Genomic DNA, 19,926 nt, shown 5'->3' with positions numbered 1-19,926 from the left:
TCCTGACACAAACACAAAAATAAAATAAAAAAAAAATCTGAACCTTTAGACACAATCATTTAATTTTGAATTAGACTTTGTGGTATCAGATTTTTAAGTACCTAAATAACACACTTTATCCTCAGCTTCAAATTCTTCATTATACCTAGAGAGACTTCAGATAAAATCCAAACCAATGTTTTGAAGCTAGTAAAACTACACAGAGAATTTCAGTCCCATGACAAGTAAGGGAAAAAATTACTTCACAATAAGCCTAAAATACCATCAAAGTTGAAGAGGATATATCCTATATAGATAATTACTGAAGAGTATATATCATATATAGATAATTATTGAACCTTCACCCCCTCCCTCGTTTTTTCCCCCCTCCACAGGATGTAATATTAAGAATTCACAAAATTTAAAGAAGCCCTTTCACTCTATCCACTTGACTAGGAACAAGACTGGAAAACAGAAAGGAAAATTACCAGAAGACTCTGTAGCAGGCCAGGCTGGAACAGAGACAGTTTTCTACACAGAAGCCTCTAAGGTGCTATAGTTCAGATTTGTGACTGAAAACAATTGTTGATAACACAATCAAATTTTGTCTCCTGCTGGAGAGTGTTTGCAAAGCATCAACACCTCCTGTGAGTCTTACTCTGCTCCCCCAGGGAAGAGACTGGGGGCTGTACCAGAGGCTGGGAGGGGTCACCACCGGGCAGGGGACCCAAACTAAGCCAAGAGATATTCCATGCCATGTAATGCCGAGTTCAACATCAAAAGGGAAAAGAGGAGGTTTAGTTAGGCTCCATCTTTGCACGGAAATTGCTGGGTCTTGATCTACCTGTAGAACATAGTGAGGGATTGCCTCTGCACCCCTTGTTTTTGGGACTTCCCCCCCCCAACTCTTACACTTCTCATTTACTTATTAAACAATTTTATGTTGACCCCCAAATTTTCTTGCTTATACTCTTCTTGTCCTCTTCCTTTGTCCGTCTGAGGGTGGGAAGGGAGCAAACAGCTGCATACTGCTTAGCTGCCTGGCAAGGTTAACACACAACAGGGAGATATTATATATGTTCTTGAAAATTACATTATTGGTTTAATTTGTCATGACTCAAATGTGTCTTTATTTTTTGTTTATGTCTTTATCCTCATTGTTTATCAACTTTTAATACCCACTCACTTTTAATGGATCACAAAGACTTCAAATAACTTCCCATCCGCACAATTACAGTTTAAGAGTCTTCAAAGACAGTGAAAGGAAAAGAGAATCAACAAAAAATGACAAAATATTTTTGAAATTTGCCATATGAGTAAAAATCAGAGAGACAAAAAACCCCCACGCAGGCTAGCCCAATGATGTGCCCCATCAGCCTGATCTCTGATTTCAACCTTAAGAACTCATCTATTTCAGTTAACACAAACTGTTTCACTGAACACATTTGCAGCATTATGACCTTAGTTACATCGTTTCCCCTCTACTTCAATCTGTGGCACTCAGCTATGCTTTCCTACCGTAGTATTTGATAAACTTCAAAAGAACAAAACTGATGCCTGAATGAGATACCTCATTAGGAACCCTGCAATTAAAAAACTAAAATAATACTCTTATACAATAATATGAGCATATTCCACCTGTTTTGGAAACTCAATACATAAGACTTGGATGAATTGACAGTGCCCTAGTGACATTTCACACACACAGCAGCCTAAAACCTTCAAACACAGCAAAGCTTTGTTACACAAGCAGCTAAAGCAGGAATAGCTGAAACTGCTGCCAGAGGAAGCAGTCTTGCTTCCATCTGCTTCCTTCCACCCCAACACTCTCCCTTTCTTGTGCTGGTACAAATGGTCATGCAGGTACATGTTGAGCAGGCTCAGATAGCTAAGCCTTCTTAAAATTAATAATTTCTGATTGATTTTTTCACTGGGTTAGCTTTAATCTCAGTCAGCCCTCTAACTTCTAACCAGAATCCTTAACTCTCCTGGAAAAGGACTAAGTTATGTAACAGTACCAACAGAGTAATAACAGGAGTATTTTAAATGCATGTATTATATGTAGTAGTGTTTAAATTACTAAATAACAACACTACCTGAAGAGCAAAAAGTGTCATTACTGCATCAATCCCATGGCTTCTGTCCTTGTGCCATGCTTGCTCTGTTTCCCAGCCTGCTGTAGGTACAGGTAATTACTGCAGATCCCAGAAGGAAGTTGGGCCTTGCTGAGCCCGATGTCCCTGGCTAAGTGAACCCTACAGATGCTTTCCCGAAGGGGATGACCTGATGCAGAGAAAAGGTACAAAATAAATTCTGTAGCAGGGCCTCTGTGATTTTGTTCCCTTTGGAAAATGGGGGGACATGTTTTACTCTCTTCTCTGCCTCATGTAGATTATGGATTCCTTTATTGTTTTCAAAGACCACCTCCTCAGAAATGTTTCTTTAGTAAGAAAATTATAGTTAAAACCAACTAAAGCTTTGCCACCTCACTGAAGCAGAGTTGCATGCCAGCTGTCAACTAGACAAATAATTTTTGTAATATATATACCCTTCAAAGGCCAATACTTCCAACTTTCTAAATATGTCCAAAAACAACCCTTTGCCTCCAAAATAAAGAGTGTGTTATGAGGCTACCGGTTACCTTTGAGAGTTTGCTCCTAATGTTGTGTATTACTGGGTCATTTGTAAAAAATACTTATAAAAGAGCAGAAATGACAATGAAAAAAGTTGTGATGAGACCAGAAATAAGTACACGCCTGGAGGGCATTCCAGAGACTGCAGAAAAGGCTATAGTGTGAAGGGACACATATCTGGGGAGAACTGAACTAGAGACCAAAACATCCACTTCTCAGTTTCACAGAAGCTATTTTTCATATTTTAAAAGACTTTAAATATGTCTTACTAAGGACATCCTGAAGAACCAGTCTTCTTACACTTATCTCCTAATGGTGTTTTAAATATGGTAAATCAAGGTGATTCACAATTAATTACTTCCCTTAAAAAAAAAAACCAACAAAGGTAGCAACTCTCAATAACAAAACAGTGAAAATATTTCCTGCTCATGTCTATAGATCACACAAGAACTTTAATACAGATTCCTGTTAATAAATTAAGGAGTAATAGAGAATAGCTTTAAAATCAACATAGTTTTCTCTTAACTGCTGGACATTTCGAGTATTTCACTCTCTAATTCTTAAAGGTTATAATTTTAACTGATTGTATTTTCTTTCATCCTACGATCCTGAATTGTTTAACTTGCAAGGGGTTTTGTAACCACACTAAAACAATTGTGAGATTTAAATGTAAATGAAGTTCTCTACACTTGCAAACTATCGGGCAGCCTCTTTAATTCATTACAGTATAACCTTTACATTCCGATCTGAAACAGCCTCATCTTTATACAGCTTCCTTTGCATCTTCCCTCTACCTTCTTAACCACCATGCTCCTTGTTCTTCCTTCAAAAAAAGATAAACTTGACAAAAGGGGCTGCAAGAACACTGTGAGATCCTCACTACACTCTTACATATAAACCCATAATCACAACATTTGTTTCCGATGGGGAGTCACTGAAGTAGCAGATGGACTTGCCCTCCATTTTTTCTAGCAAGGAATTACCATGAATTTATAGAAACATTTTCCTGTGCTAATATTCAGAGATTACAACATGACTACAGGTGTAGTTTTTAACTCTTTAATAACTTTCTAATTTTAAACTGCCCAGCTGCTGCTGGGGTAGGAAAAAGAGAAGATGAACAGTGAGGTGTGTTAGCAGGGATTCTTGGATTCTTGTGTAGCTCTCCAGCAGGGATGTGCAGAGTGAAGGGGGACAGTTCAGAATGTCAGCAGCCAGAAAGCCTGGGCATAAACTCTACCTGCCACCACTGCCACACAGGGCTCCAGGGAGAACATGGGACTCTGGAGCACAGTGTCTCCACAGAAGGAATAGATATGACAACGTATATATGAGAAAGGACCTAGATGATTTTTCCATATATTAGCTGATGAAAATACTTTATTTACAAAAACTGGGTACTCTACAGAAAGTGTCTCTGATACTTTTTCTCTTTTCCTTTCCTTCACGGTTACTGATCTCAGCACAACACCTACACAAATCAGTCAGCACACCTGCCTTCCATTCCTTTAGCTCCTGCAGTTCTCTGACAAAATTCCTCATGTTACTGAGGCAGCTTTCATCACATGGGATTATTGAGAAGCTACACCTGAACTGCAGCACAATAACCAGTTCTAAGCTATCTACAGAACTGCCAACCTAAAATAATCTGTTGGTGCTTTTCAGAAGCACCTAAAGTATCCTTGTGATCCCGCTCTCAAACATCATATTGAATCAAGTGATCTGTACCAATTTTACCCTGCGGTATTTTTAGAACATGCCCAACATCCTGTTTAGAAGTTGCAAGAGCATTTCCTCAGAGCAAGCTGAAGACATACCAAATATAAAAAAAAAAAATCAAAGAAAATACTACACATTTCACAGTGCCTGAAACTGCTCAAGTTGGTTGTTATTTGATCACAAGTTTACAATAATCAGTTATTTAGTTACTAGTGGTTTTGTTTTCAAAATATTTTGTTCAAGACAAGAAAAAAAAAATAAAATGCTAAATAGGCAGCTCACCTGAAGGTATACCATATTAATTCCCAAAATTTAAAGTATAAAATATCACCTTAAGCATTCACAAAGGAATCAAAAACTTTTCCAAACGGAATAAAAAGGCTGAATATGTACATGTAACTCAGCTGCTCAATTTTCTAGAGACATAACTTTCACACTTAGTTTCTTACACAAACCCAACATATTTTCAAATACAACAGAAAGAGTAAAGCTGTGCCTGGATATATGAATGTTTTTAGATAATTTAGTGCATTACAATACCAACAGTAATGTATAGGGGGAAACATCTAAAATAATACCCCACCCCCCTCCGTTTAATTCTGACAAGACTAAAATAAGTAATTCAGAGGTGACACAAATTACAGGTCTATTTCTGTAAGTGTCCACAACTTTTAATTTTATATTAATATCAACACATTCTATCAGCAAAAAGAGGCTGGTAATAATGAAAAAAAATTTCCATCAGTATTTGTGTGTTGGTTCAACTAACATTTTAAAACTATGATGCAGGGTTGCATTGATTAAGTCCACAGGTTTTAAAAACAAGAGAAAATAGAATTCGTGGACTTTAGTTCATAATGGCAACAAAGCACCAGAAAGTTTTTTGTTGTATTGTGTTGAAAGTCTGAGCTCAAAGGAGTATAGAATGTAACACTGACAAATCTCGAGAGCATTCTCTGCCTTCCAATAACTACTTCACAGCTTAGGAAAAACTTCATTACTAGTTTGAGCAGCAGTGCGAAGCTGCACAGCAAAAAAGAATTAAGGATTATACTTCTACTACAGTACGCATTTGATTTAGAAACTTTAATCACCAGTGACGCACGAAACACAGAGAAAATGGCTTTTATGGTTTGTGGTGATGTTCAAAATGTATTACTGCAGGAAAAAACAAAGTGGTATGTTATTTAGTTGTCAGATTGTCCTACTGAGTGGTAACTGAGCCAGCAGCTTTTACAGACTGAGGCTCCAGCAGTAAGTATTACCTAACAGGTAGTTGGAACCTCTCAGGCAAAAACTCTTCATCAGATGATCTCGAGGTGCTGTCAGTTAATTATCCTGATCATCTTTCTAGATCACAGATTAGATAGCCAGGTGTACATAGCAAGGCAAAGTAAACTGTGGCTGGGAAGCCCAGTAGCTGAACAAAGTAGGGAAAGCTTTTGCATTCTACTCTCAAATCTTATCCACCAAACTAAATTACTACCTGAATATCATTCAGAAAGTGGTTGTTTTCAAGGAACAAATTACTTGGTAGAATTCTGTGTGGATATTCTGTTTCCTAAATTTGATTTCCAAAATAGCTGTTTATGAAGCAGTCAGTTTCTCCATGTGTCACAACCACACCTTTACGTTGTATAATGGAGCACATGAGAGGGAAAGCAAGAAAAAATGATAAATTATGCAAGCTGTAACCACTTGTAGAATCTCTTAATACATGGGAATGAAAAAACAAGGATGTCATCATCATTGAAAAGAACAGCATCCCTTTAGTGAACAGAATTGCAAAATATCTTAATCAGATTGCCGCTCTTCTAATGAGGAAGTCAAAACAATATCTATCAGGAAATATATTTGATTTGTTCAATGCAGAAGATGAAAATGGATTCATTAGTGTACGGATGAAAAGACTCACATTAGTTTAGCTGAGAGAGAACTCACACTACCTTGCTTGATTTAATGGCAGCAAGTACAAAGCATATATATATATATTTATTCTGACAGGTGTACTTTGGATAGTTCATGCTGGAACATGCTGAGAAAGTATCTGCACAACATTTATTTAATCAGTGGCACAGACACTTCAAAAATCTCATAGCACAAGAGACTTCTTATATTCCAACCAATATTCACTAAGTTCTGATATATCTTGATTTTCAAGATAAGTCTTAGTAAAGTTCACTTATATTACCAGTAAACACATACAGGCACCTTCCTCACCAACTGCATTGCTGACAATATTTTATTGTTTTCTATTTCAAGTAGATTTTCCCAAAATAAGTTTCAAGTTAACTTTTCCTGTAAGAAACAGTGAAAGCCACAGATGTGTCTTCCCTTCTGATAGTACCATTTTCTTATTTCCATTATTATCTTTCTTACACTATTCCCCCTCCTTTCCCAGGGTTACTGTTTCACTAGATAACACAGGTAAAAACTGACACCTATTAATACTGCAGTTTTTACAAAATATGCTCAGATTTTACTACCAGGATGCAGCAATGTTCTGTATGTTACTCAATGTCTTCTGTTTCTTGGATATAAAATAAAATTAAAGTGAATTATTTACCTTTCAGATGAAGAGGGCAGAGGAATTGAGGATTGGAAGAAAAAGGAACATGGACCAGTTCACACTGAACCCCACATGTAGTGATCAGGGATTCTCATTGCCCACATCATAAGGAATTATTGGTCACACAACTACAGGAACAGTTGGGAAAGCATTAGGCAGCAGTAGGGATGCAAGAACAAATGTACGAAATGCCTGCACAGCCTGGGCAAAAATCTTAATATAAAAAGAAATCCCAACAATGGCTTATTAGAAACTGCTTTAATCCATCTGTTCCCATGGAAAAAGAACTTTATGCCAAAGTTATGAGCAAGAGAATATAACAAGACCCTGACTACCTGGACTTCAGAGATGCAGCTGAAGCCATGCAATGTCCAAAAGAAAAGTTTTCATAGGAGACTAATAAAAGATATTCTAAGTGCAGCAGTGAAACTACTAGCACTTTGTATCCATGAAAATATGCTAGTGCTCCTTACAAAAGCTAATGAAAAAAACCCATACAATAGACTTCAAAAACAGTAAGCTGAGCTTCTGTTAGCACAAACAAAAATATGGATACAAACACAAACTGAAGACTTAAAATCAACCTAACCCAATACTTGTCTTTCCATTCCAACACACAGAGGCTGGTAACGTTATAGACAACTCCTTCTACTTATCTACCAAGGCATCACCTGTAGACATGAAGAAAAATCCTTTTCCCCTTCACTCCTTTAGATGATTAGTCATTCCCTAAATCAGCCTAAAGCAAACAACATTACATTTCTTCTTGCTCTTTTACACTGGAATGTAAAAGAAACCATGGTTGTGTCCTCATCTTTAGCAGATACTGGTTTACAGCCCAGCTTGATCTGTGAAATAGCACAAGGCAGTGATACAAGGGATACCACTCAGCCCACTGGGAAAGGACAAAAATCATGAACTATAATCCTTCATCCATCCCTAAAGAGCAGAACTGCAACTCCAAATGATCTGCTTTGCCTCCAGTTGCTGTTAATGGCACAATAGGAATATTTGGAAGAAGGCTGTTAAGACCTAGAGAATTCTGTTCACCCATAACTCACAGTGTTCTCTGCAATGAGACTATTAATGAATCTCAGAAGGACTTAATGTGAATATTATGGCATAACATTTGTTAAAACTTCGTATCACTATAATAAAAATGAGGATATAATGAAAAACATTGGAAAAGTTGAAGACAAACTTCTATTACAACACGTGTATAATATATACATCTATAAATAAAACCAGATGGACTTAACACAAGTAGTTCATCTGTTTTCTTGCTCAATTTGATTTTATTAATATTCTGTTCAGTTTCATTTACTTAAAAAATGCACAGGGACACAATAAAGAACTTGAGAAAACTTGCTGAGAAAAAGCAACTCACTCTAGCATTATCAATGTACAAAGTTTATAGATTTCACAGTTTGTTTAAGATATCCATATCTATAAACACATATATTCATCTTCCTTTACCCACACTTCCCTCCCTACAGACAAAAGTGCATTCAAAATCCTAGTCCAATGAGTCAGTTAAAAATACACATCTGATTCATACATATATTCCGAATACAACCCTAAAGCCAAGGGGGATACTATTAATACACAGAACTAAAGAAACAGCCTCAACGAGCTGCTTTTATTAACCTTGTCTGTTACAATTAACTACAGTTACTGTCACAATGTTTCTCCTGCCGTTCTCCTTTGTCCTTATGTTGGTTTGTTTCTAAAACGAAATATTTAAGTACAGAAGCTACTATATCTTCTATACCTGATTTTACATTTTTGGAAGTTTTATTTAAAAGCTAATATTTAAGTATATCAGCTACTACACTCCATCTCTTACTTGAAGTTTCTGGAGATTTCTGTTTCCTACAAAAAGACTAAATGTAGTCCTTTAAACCTCAGTATTTTAAGAAAGAAAACAAGAGGTGAAGCTACCTTTGTCCTACATACGTACTCGTACAATTGCACGGACAAAAAAATTGTTTCTAAAGGTCAGTATTGTTATTTGTTTCACAGATCTGCTCAAGGATACCACTTAAGGACCAAGACCTCATTTTGCTAAACTCCACGAAATCGAAGTCCTTGCCCGGCAAAGCCTCCCTCAAGAACACACGACAGAACAGGTAAACCTAACGCTGACATCTGACAAAAAAAAAACAACAGGAAGGGTTTGAGTAATTTACCAGAATAGCAAAACTATCAGAAAAGTTGGCTGAATGTGTAAGGCTACCTGCTCAGGAAACAAAGTTTCTGCTGATAGCACTCTAGGAGCAGCTGTTTCCAAATATTCCATGCCATCACACGCACTCCTTCCCCTGCACAGAATCGCTCTGCTTGACACGTGTCATTTGCCTATCGCCGCGGGACAGAGCCTTCGCCTTCCTCTTTCACTCAGCCTCTTATCTTTACCCCGTGTCCAAAAACAAGCCTTCCCCCTTTCCCTCTCAGCAGAGGGGAGGCGAGGGGCTCAGAATAAAGGAGACGACTCGCTGCTCAGCCCGCTCCCCGCGGCACCCAGCGCGGGCGCTCCGGGGAGGGTCGGGGCGGCCCCGCATCCCGGCGGCGGCCCCTCGGCATCGCCGGCCCCTTCCCTTGGGCCGAGCCCGCTCCCAGCCCTTCCCTCCGCGCAGGACTCTGCCCGCCCGGCGGGAGGGGCCGCGCTGCCCCCGGCCCCGTGACACGGCCCCCGCCGCGCAGGCCGGGCCCGCATGCCGGGCACGGACAGGTGCAGCCCTCGGGCCGCCCAGGCCCTGCGCTCGGCCCCGGCCGCCTCCTCCTCCTCCCCCCTTGCCAGCCTCTTCCCTCCCGCTCCCCGCACAAAGACGGGCCGCGCACGGGCACGGCGGGGCCGGCCCGGGCCTCCTCCGCCCTCTCCGCAGCCAGCGCCGGCGCCCCGGGCCTGCCTCCTTCTCTCCCTCCCGCCCGCCGCAGGGGCCGCCGCCGCCGCCCGCCTCACCTCCTTGGGGACGAGCTGGTTCTCCTCGCTCGGCACCATGGCCGCTGGCGCGGCGCGGAGCCCGCAGCAGGCTGAGCCGAGCGCCGTCGTCAGCAGCAGCGGGAGGCGGGGGGACGCCCGCGGCTCATCCTCCTCTTCTTCTTCCTCCTCCTCCTCCTTCTTCTTCTTCTTCTCCTCCTCCTCTTCTTCTTCTTCTTCCTCCTCCTCTTCCTCTCCTTCCTCCTCCTCCGCTCCTCCTCCGCTCCCGCGGGCAGCGCCGCGGCCCCGCCCCGCCGCCAATCCATAGCCAAAATGGCCGCCGGCAGGGCTCTCGCGAGAGCCGCCCCGCCCCGGGCCCGCAGCCCTGAGCGCCTTCGTCGGGGCCGTGGCTGCTCCCGGCTCCGGAGTCGGCTCCGGGTCTGGGTTCGGTGCCGGGTTCGGTGCCTCGCCCAGCACCGGGCGCGCCCGGCCGAGCCGCGCGGGTGTTGACTGAGCACGAGGGGCGGCGCAGGAGCCGCGGCGCGGAGCCCCCGCGGGCAGAGCCGCCCCGGGGCCGGCAATGGTGCTCGGCCACCCCCTCCCCCCTCACGTTATCGCGGCGCGGGGGAGCGGGCAGTGAAGGGACGGAACGGGCTGCCAGGGGGATGCTGGAGTCACCCGCCCTGGAGGCGTTTGAGGAAAGGCCGGACGTAGCGCTTGCTCTGGTTGACACGGTGGTTGTCTGGTGGTCATTCCGGAGGTGTTTTCCAGCCCTAATGGATTCTGTGATGCCGTGGAAATGGAGTAGCAGGAGGGGAACGGGCAGGGAGCGCGCCCAGGTCGCTGCCCCAGAGGCGGCACGGGGCTCGGAAGGGTAGATTTTTATCCATAACAATCTTAAATATATCTGTTTTTCGTGCCGCCTGAGACACGCTAAAGGCCAAGTAGGAATCATTGGAGTGACTAAAATACACAGTAGTAGAAAAGTAATTATTGCCTATTTCAGTGCAAAATAGTTTGTAATTGAAAAGCATTCTACTTGCCTAATGAAGAAGAGTGGTATATGGTAGTTGTACGTTTCTGTACAACTATTTTTCTTATTATTTTAGTGTCCTCTTGTGGAAAAATGCAGTACTGAGGGTAGTTTTTGGTTTTGTGTCAAAGAAACTTTGTGTTTTGGGGTAACTTTTGAAACCCATTGTACTGGAAGTTATTGGTGGTGTGAAGATTTAATAAAATTAAATGATCTCTCCTCCCTTGTCATGTTCAAAGTATGTAACTTCTCAAGTTCCTGTTCATCACCCTACTTTCTGAGAGAGAGGTGGAACCTTTTGGAGACGGGATATGTTATTAGTATAATATTTTAGTACTTTAAAAAAAAAGGCTTCAAAATGGTCATTTCTGTGAATAACATCAGTGGTTTTATTTTCGTCTTTCAACTACACTGTGGAAAATGGTTTTTTGTTGTTTTATTTATTTCTGCTTCTTGAACTAAGCACAGAAGTCCTCTCATTGAAAAACTTTTAAGTATATTTCTAACTTGGTTTTCATTACATAACTTAATGGGCTCTAGTTATTTATCTAGTAAAGGTCAGGAAGTTCTTTAAAACAGGAGCTCTTGCCCTCTAGCTTTGAAATATGTTGCACCTGAAAGCCTTAGACCTTTGAGCTCTAATATGATGAAATTAAGCATCAAGGGAGGAACATGGGAGTCCCTTGTTAATGTTACTTTATGTTAAGCAAGGGGTTGCATAGAGCTACCCCTCTGCAAAAGGAAAAAATATGTAAAATGGTTTGTTTTTTTAATAGGAAAAAGGGTATGTAATTAATAAACCCATGTCTTTTTGGAAAGAGATGCTTTATTAATGGTTATCAGCTGTGTCATTTTCTTAAAATTTTGGGAATTTAGTTGGGGGGGTTTGTTTGTGTTTGTTTGGGGTTTTTTGTTTGGGTTTTATGTTTGGAGTTTCTTTTGAGGGGGACTTCTATAAGTATCTTGGTGTGAGAAAAGGTATAATTGCAGAAGAAATTAAAAATTATGTTAACTGTAGATAATTTGAAGGAGCACAGCTGCCTGGTGATTTCCTATTGCCCAATGGTGTCCAAAGATCCATGAGGTCAGTGAGCAAGTCCTTGTGTTGAAGAGCTAGAACAGAGCCGAGCTTGCAGTACAAGGTGGTACAATCATCTGAACACTGTCTGGGAGCCTCCAACTTTGATATGTGACTGACTGGCCTGGTGTTACTTCCCTCTCCTCCCATTTTGGGGGCACCCCTCCCCCCAACCTCTCAAAATTGGGGGATTCTTCCTCTGTTTTGTAAGGAATTCAGAATTTAGGGACAAGACATTTTCAGAGTTGTTACTTTTGGAAGTTCTTTTAGTTCTTTTGACTCTCTGAAGTGTTATGTTCTTAGGGTTTTGGGTTTTGTGGGTTTTTTTTGTTTGTTTGTTTTTTTGGGGTTTTTTTTGCTGTCATTTGAGCTTAACAAGAGAAAAAGCTGCAGGACTCAATGACTTCATTGAAATATATTGTTAGAATAAAGAGGTAGCTACCACAAATATGTGCCTACTAGATAAGAATCAGGAGTTTGTTTTTTAAAGAAATACTCTTTAGATCCTCCTGCCAACCTTTAAAACTGTGCAAACATCCAGTGTAGCATGTGTGCATGAAACATCTTTAATGGAGTAATAATCTCTGGTTAATAATTAAATCTCTGAGAGCTTTTATAATTTGTGGATGCTACAGTGTTTAATCTCTTCAATTGAGACTTCTTAAAGAGGAATATTCAGCATTTGAGTTTCATGAAGGGAATCTTAGCCTTATGTAAAGGCTGATTTAATATACCAGAGGTTTAACTTGTTATCAGTGTGAAGAATGGAGTAAACTTGATGCTGGATTTGCAGGCACAGGTAGATTTTTTTGGCTGTTGACTGTCAAACTCTTGCTCAGCGATGCATTGGTGAGAGTCACAAGTGCTGAAGTGTGTCAGTTTTCAGCTAATACAGCATTTATCACACCAATTTATGCATCAGAAGAATTGAAATGTAGTTATACAATGTTGGTGTGCTAAAACAAATAGCAAGCCTCTGTTATAAAAGTTGATGAACTTGTAAATTAGTCTCTGGGAACAAGATACCTCCCCTCTGCAGCTTTTTTAAAGTTTATGCTTTACTCATTTCACCTTCTCTGTAAAAAAAAAAATCACTGAATCCTGTCCCAGTGTCCATATCCAAGGTCTGATAAGTAATGAAAAAAGTTTGAAAAAGGTTTTTAAATCTAAATGGGGTGCTGTCATCTGGTTCTTTCATATGTGTAGTTAGGTGCTGCAAACTGATGTTTTTCCCACATTGTTATCCCCCCTGTTCGAAAGGGAAAGCCTATGTAAAGAGGACTGTGTGGACTAATACCACTGATTTGGGATGTCTTCTCTGAAACAGTCGGTTTTGATTTTTCAAATAGGCTGTTGGTGGGAGATCCATCTCCTGTTTCAGAGGCAGAGCCAGCATTGCAGTGCTTGTTTTTTATTGTGTTGTTCTGTTCAAAACAACCAACCAACCAAACCCACAAAAAACAACCAAACAAACCAAAACAGAACCCTCAATAAAAACTCCCAAAACTGAAGTTTGCAGCTCTTGGCAAGCTGTTGACAAATTACCAAAATGGCAAAGCAATTCTGTATTTGCCAGCAGTAGAAATGTAGCCAGTGCTGAGGCAGGGTTCTTTCGGAGCTCATCTGCACTGTCAGCACTTTAAGAAAAACCAGCTCAAGGCCTCTCCCCTTTTCAGTCTTTGGCAAGTCCACATCTACTGATAGAAACAGAGATGTGTGAAAGTTCAGGATAGCACAGTCCAGCAGTTCATTGCACTGGTTACTTTGCTATTTGAGCAAGTAACTTTTCCCCCGTTGCACAGCAGATTTTGAATCATTTCTCTGAAAATCTGCAGGCAACTGCACATCCAGTGCTTTCAATAAGGACAAGAAAAAAAAAATCAGTAAATTTGGCCCTTATGTGGATGGAGGGAAAAAGGAGAGAATTACTAGGGATAACAAATAGAATTAGTAAAAGGTAAAGAAGAGAAAATTATATGGTTCTAAAATTATGTAGTTCTGCATCTTTAAATGTGTTTTTTGCTAGGTATTAATTTCTTTGGTCATAGCTCCCTGAGTATGAAACAGACCAGTAAAAGGCTGGTCTAATTAAAAAATTAGGATATTTAAAAGAAGAACATGGATTATTTTCAATTATTCTGTACCTGTTAGGAGGCTTTTATATTTTAACATTTTAGACTGTTTCCTGAATGTGTTAAGCACTGGAATCAAGGCATTAATTTAAAGATAGAGCATTATAAAGTGATTTTCTATGATCTGTACCTTAACACTCCCCAGAGATTATAGACTTCCATGTCTAAAGAAGTGTATGCAGAATTTTAGGAAATAAAAAAGATCATTTTCTCTGAGTTGAGAATGCTGTGGGAAATTAAAATGTTAAATGGAAGATTTAGTAGGGAAAAGGTATTGTTTTGCTTTAGAAGGACCATTGTAGCAGGTCTTGTAGGTGTAGTAAATAGGTAAACAGCACTCTGAAGTTAAACTTATCGAGATTAAAGAAAAAGCTCATTTATGTTCAGTGCTAAACATTGTGTTCTGCTGTTCTTAAACAGTGTTTTCTGCCATAATCTTTATGAACATAGAACTGCTTTTCTCTCCTCTGACATGGTATTTCATGCCAAGATCTTTTTAATAGAAACCAGTAGAGGATTATTTTAATTAATTGTAAATCAGCAGCCAAGATTCATTAACATTTTTGTTAAAGATTGTCTTATTACTCTGGTTTCAAGATCCTGAGTGTTCAGATATTAGCTTAGGAAGTTAGTTTTCTTTTCCATGATAGCATTAATCTTATGTATGAATTCCCGAAAGAGTTTAGAGGTCAAATTAGTTGTAAAGAGAAATAAAATACTGCAGAGAGTTTTGCAGGACCATGGCTTCCTTTATTAACACTGAATTCTTTTTCCAGCTTGACTTACAATTTTCAGCATTGTGTACTTATAACTACAGAGCAGTTTCTGGCATTAGCAACCTAAACAAAGCACAGTTCCAGGGCGTTTGACCTCTTGGTGCACTTGTCAAAACCTTCCTGGTGTAGCTGGGAGTGAAACACTCAGCAGCAGGCCAACTTCCACTTCGTGTGGGGACAGTTTGGAAGCAGATGTGGGCTGGTATCACGGAGGGTTTGTGACATCCAAGCAGATCTCACGTGGGGTTTGCTGGCTTAGCCTCGTGGCCAGGCTGTGACTGGTCCATCTGAAATGCGTGCAGTAGCTTGGAAATGCGCAGACTGGTGGAGTGCATGCTTCCTTTCTGGAATATGGGCTTGGGTCTTATCTAATCCCTTCCTCTGAGTCTGGAGGGTGATGGGGTGAAGGAATCTCTGTGCACAGCAACACAGCAAAGGCTTTCCTAGGGGAAAGCAGGAAGAAAGGAGTGTTGCTTGAATCAGCCGTGCTGTGGCAATGTCAGTCACCAACATGGTTCAGTTACTTTAAAGGTTCAAAAAAGCTCTCAGTCACATAACCAGTGTATTTCAAAACACTGAATTAACACTTACTGCCCGTGAGGAATTGCTGGAGAGTGGCCCTAGGAGTGCAAAGGCAGCTCTAAATAAGACTCTGTAATGTGCAAAAGTAACAGAGTAGCTTAGGTTCAGCCTGCTTTCAGTATTCAGAAGCTCTCAGCATGGACGGTCGAGGTATTTATAGCTGCCCTTGGGTCCTTGGGGAGTTAAATAGTTCAGATTTGCATGAGGGGTTCCCAGTGACCCTTCAGATTAGATCTAGTGACGTTTAATATTACAAGCAAGTGCTAATTATACTGCTTACAGCTCTTTGGGCAAGCAGGAAGTGGTTTCCCATCCTCAGCATGCCCTAGCACATAGAGAACATTCCATCCTCTCAGATTTAAGTTCCTAGGTGGCCTTCACCTGGATGAAATATGTTTTCTTTACGTTTTCTTTGTAAGGCGTCATGATTATCAGTGTAAAGAGGTAGCTCACAGCTGCCTGGGCCCCACCCCATATCCTCACTGAGAGGAGGGAAGAAAGGGCAGCAGTTGGTGTCTTTTTAAATGTCTCAAGACTCATGGTGTGGAGTACCAGGGCAGTACCTGCGGCAGGATCTGTGCCCCATGGTGTGGTCTGCCCTTGGCCTCTCTGCACTGCCCAGCAGTGGAGACCTGCCAACCTTCTCTGCTGGGCAGAGGTGGTAAGCAGGAGGGGGCTGTCACCTGTCTCCCCATTCCTCCATGAATGGTGCTCACTGACAGTGCCTGACACGACTCTCTGCTTTGCTCTGTGCTTTCACTAATAAACTTCTTCCACTGATGATGGGAGGAACTCTGTGTTTTGAGGAGTATTGGGGTAGACCTGGTTATTTTATAACTGGGTTAGGATCACTGAGGGGACGGGAGTTGCTCTTCATCTGCAGTCATTCCTGGTGCCAGGGCCCTTTCTTGTCAATCCCAGGAGAGCCATGTGTCTGCAGTGCTGTAGCTGCCTGCTCCTGGTCTGTGCCCCCACACTGGCAGGGGCTCAGGGTGGCCTGTGGTGAGACCTTTCTAAAGCAGCTTTTAGGCTGTTTGTGCAGAACTTGTGGGAGGCTTGGTCTAAAACCTGCTGTGGCCCCGTAGTTCTCCGAGCTCAACCTTGTCCTCATTTTGCAAGAGGCTCTCTCTGGATCATATACAACCTTCCTGGGCTGTAAGGGCTGCTCTGCTGTGGGGCTTGCTGAGCTCTTTCTTACATTAATTAATGTAGCTTTACCTTTGGCAGCAGCAAAGGGAGCTGCCAGAGGTCTTACATAGCATTTAAAATGTCAGCTGCCGGTCCAGAGCAGCTGCCAGCACTGGAGCTCTGGCAGTGTGAATGCTGTCACAGGACAAACGTGGGGAATGTCAATGTGGACACAGCATGAGTCAGGCAGGGCAGGGACTTGTGTACAGAGTATCCTGACGTTGGTAAAATGCCCTTTGAAATCTTCCAGCAAGTTGTCTCCTGTCTTGCTTGGGTCATATATAAGGAAATGCTGCTGGCTCCTGACTGTTGTGGTTTGTATTCAGACCTGACTGTAAGTAGTTGTCAGTGTGTGGGGTCTGCAATGGTAAAGTGATCCTGTAGGACTGGGAGTCTCTCTTCTGGGTGAAAGAGTGAGGCAAAGCACTGGTGGTGAGAGACTTAAGAAAGAATATAGTTTCTAGAATCAGTAATTTTTGGTCACATGTATCTCAATTTTAATTCTTTTTAGTGGACTTTTTCTTTTAAATGTTTAGAACTGAATTAACATGGGAAAAATAATAAAAAAAATGTAACTACTGTTCTTGCTTGTCATCATTGCCTTTGTGAATAGATGTGTCTGGAGAGAAGTTGTGTTTCCTCAGTATTTTGATTAAAAGGCTTGACTGAAGACATTTGTGTGAATTTGAATCTTCTATTTGCTGTCAGTGTGGGAAGTAAATTTCTTTTTGTATTGTTACTTTTTTGCAATGAGTTGTGCCAGCTGTTATAAGTTAGATGAATACCCATTTGCCTCTCACCTGTGATTTAAATCAGGATAGTGAATTGGGCCTGTTAGATGTAAGCAGGTCTACCAGAGGTGTCCACATAGGTAGAGATGAATTCTGGATCATTTGGACTGAATCCAGATCCTTTCATGAGACTTTAACTCTTCAGCAGAGGGTTCTTTTACATGCTGGTGTTAAAGAAGGGCTCATTGGGGTTTTTTGTTTGGCTGGTTAGTAATGTGGGATGCATCCATGGAATGCAGGGGTGTGTGAGTCAGAAGGGTCTCGCTGCCAGGCTTGTAGATGTAATGATAGGCTGGGTGCTGCAATATCCACCACAGTGTCTTACATACGGAATTAATCTATGCCCTTCCTTGTGCTGGAAATGTGTGCCTTTCATGCCCTGTGCCTTTGCATTCACGACGGGTTTGTGTTCCTTATGGTAACAAAAGATTTACATTAAGCAGCCCAAACCAATTCTGAATACTAACAGGCATACAGAGCTGCGCTTTTGATACCACCAGTAATGGAAATACTTACTGGAAGCCAAATCCCAGACTTACTGATGGGAATGCTGTAGAGTCAACCAAAAATGTCCATAAACCTTTTGATATTCTAGGTTTGCTTCTACATACAAGGAAACTTGCATATACAATAAAATGCCCATCCTACTCTGCATCCCAGATCTGGTTTATATGGCAGATTTTTTTTTTTAAGTCTAGGAGGGTTTCTGAAATGGGGAAAGTGAAAGGCTCAGATCATCAGGGAGTTATTGTCAGTACTACCCAAGAAGTTGTAAATGAAGATCAGCCAGTCAGTCATATTTGTCTTTTGGATTTTTTTTATCTGTTCTGACCTCTGAATTTGAGGGAAAATAAAAGCCTGACCATAACGTACTTTTCTAACTGCAATTTTTTTTTGCTAATACCCTGACCATTCTTTAGTCTGTTTTTCCTTATGGCTACACCTTCAGCCTCTTCCTTCAGAGACAGGCTGAAATTACAGTGGCCTGTCTTTTGTTAATCTGCTTTTTGTATTCCCATGTAATTTATTTTCATGTCTTTGAAATTATTCAGGATGGCACTAATGTGATATATGTGTTTCAGGCATGAAGAGGTTAATGAAGCTTTAACTGCCTCATAATACCATTCATGTTCTTGGCAGCCTTGGGGATGGGAGTTATTGCCTGCAGTTATGTACAAGAACTATTATCCTCTTTGATTGCCATATTTCTGTACAGCCAAACTAGATTTAACAGGATCTTTAGGAGGGTCCTTTTGTATGTTCCTCAGCATAAATAGCAATTTTATTGACAGAGCAGCTTTTAGTAAACAAGTAATGAAACCAAGAATTCCTATGTAAAATGAATAAAAATTATGTTCATGAAAAGGTGTTTGTAAGGTGTTTTTGTGATTTAATTTTTGGAAATAAGTTCATGGTATATGAAACCATTCTCAAAGCCTCGCTGCTGGTTTGATTCTGGCCCTTTGGCTGCTTAAACCATGGCTTTACCTGAGAATGAAGTCACTAAATTTTTTTTTCTTTTTAACTGAGGAAGGGGAAAAACTGAATGCAGTAAGAATTAAAGTGGACATGCAATTTTTTAAAAGCTCCAATGGAAGTGATTATTTATGGAAATTTCAGAGTAATTACTGGTTACTAGTGCTGCGCTGGCTATTTAAAATCCATCATGTGACTGACAATGATGCCACTCAGTGCACTTGGATTGCTTAATGACTTTTCTAGACAATGTTGTGTTGTAAAACAGTAATTAGGCAAGATATTGTTTCAGCCACGGAGTTGGTTTGGTACTAATATGCAGTCTGAAGAAATCATGTTAAAACTGTAATACCCGGGGACATCCACAGGCAGGACTGAAGAACCAGAGATGAAGTAGAAAAGCAAGGCACTTTCTTCTGCAGTATTCACTTCATCTGTATAATGTCTGGAGGTGTGAGAAGTTTGATTTTGAAGACGTGCTTATGTTGGGTCCTGTTGTTCCCGTGACTGTTTGCTTCAGTACATTTCAGGAGGCTGTAACTTAATGTTTAAATACAAGAGATGTTCAGGGTATCTGAGTGTTGCTGCAGCCTCAAATCTTGGGAATAGCTGAGGTTTATGATTTTGAACTCTCCACTTACATGTCATTAGCTATTTTACATTTTCTTACATTTTTAAGAGGGAATTGGTTTTACTTACTAGCATTACCTATTTCTACTTAGCAAACATAGTCTGTCACAGCTGAAATAGCAGAACTTAGAGTTCTGTATCAAGTATGCCAATCTTGAGATAGAGTATTGATGAGTGCACGTATTTTGAATGCAGAGAAGGACATTTCTGGTTTTCAAACCTGAGAGTAGCTCAGGCAATCTCTTCTACTGTACACTGGATGTATCTGTAGATTAGAAGAAGTTAGGTGTTAGAATCCTTCTGTGAATTGTTAACTGTGGCTCAATATCCTTTCTTCTTGGGATTTATAACATGTCTTAACCTTAAGTTACTGGAGTTTTTTTAAATGACATTTTGTTGAGAGCACCATTGGACCTTCCT

The 19,926-nt window shown here is 40.8% G+C and overlaps 1 protein-coding gene across 3 annotated transcripts in view; it reads right to left on the bottom strand.

Moving 5' to 3' along the window:
• Nucleotides 1-10,059, bottom strand: part of USP47 (ubiquitin specific peptidase 47) — a 53,153-nt gene extending 43,094 nt beyond the window's left edge. For 2 of the 3 annotated variants that reach the window (XM_050335462.1, XM_050335461.1), the window contains exon 1: nt 9,863-10,048. In XM_050335462.1, the coding sequence (XP_050191419.1) occupies nt 9,863-9,901 (39 nt within the window). In that variant the 5' untranslated portion in view covers nt 9,902-10,048. Of the gene's footprint in view, nt 1-9,862 lie in introns of all 3 variants that reach the window. The other variant, XM_050335464.1, reaches the window with a different exon arrangement.
• Between the last annotated feature and the right edge of the window lie 9,867 nt (nt 10,060-19,926).

Source organism: Myiozetetes cayanensis, unplaced genomic scaffold (genome assembly GCF_022539395.1).
Source record: "Myiozetetes cayanensis isolate MyiCay16 unplaced genomic scaffold, myiCay2020 scf6-25, whole genome shotgun sequence".
In the NCBI taxonomy this organism is placed as follows: Eukaryota; Metazoa; Chordata; class Aves; order Passeriformes; family Tyrannidae; genus Myiozetetes; species Myiozetetes cayanensis.
This window is presented reverse-complemented; position numbering and strand designations above follow the sequence as displayed.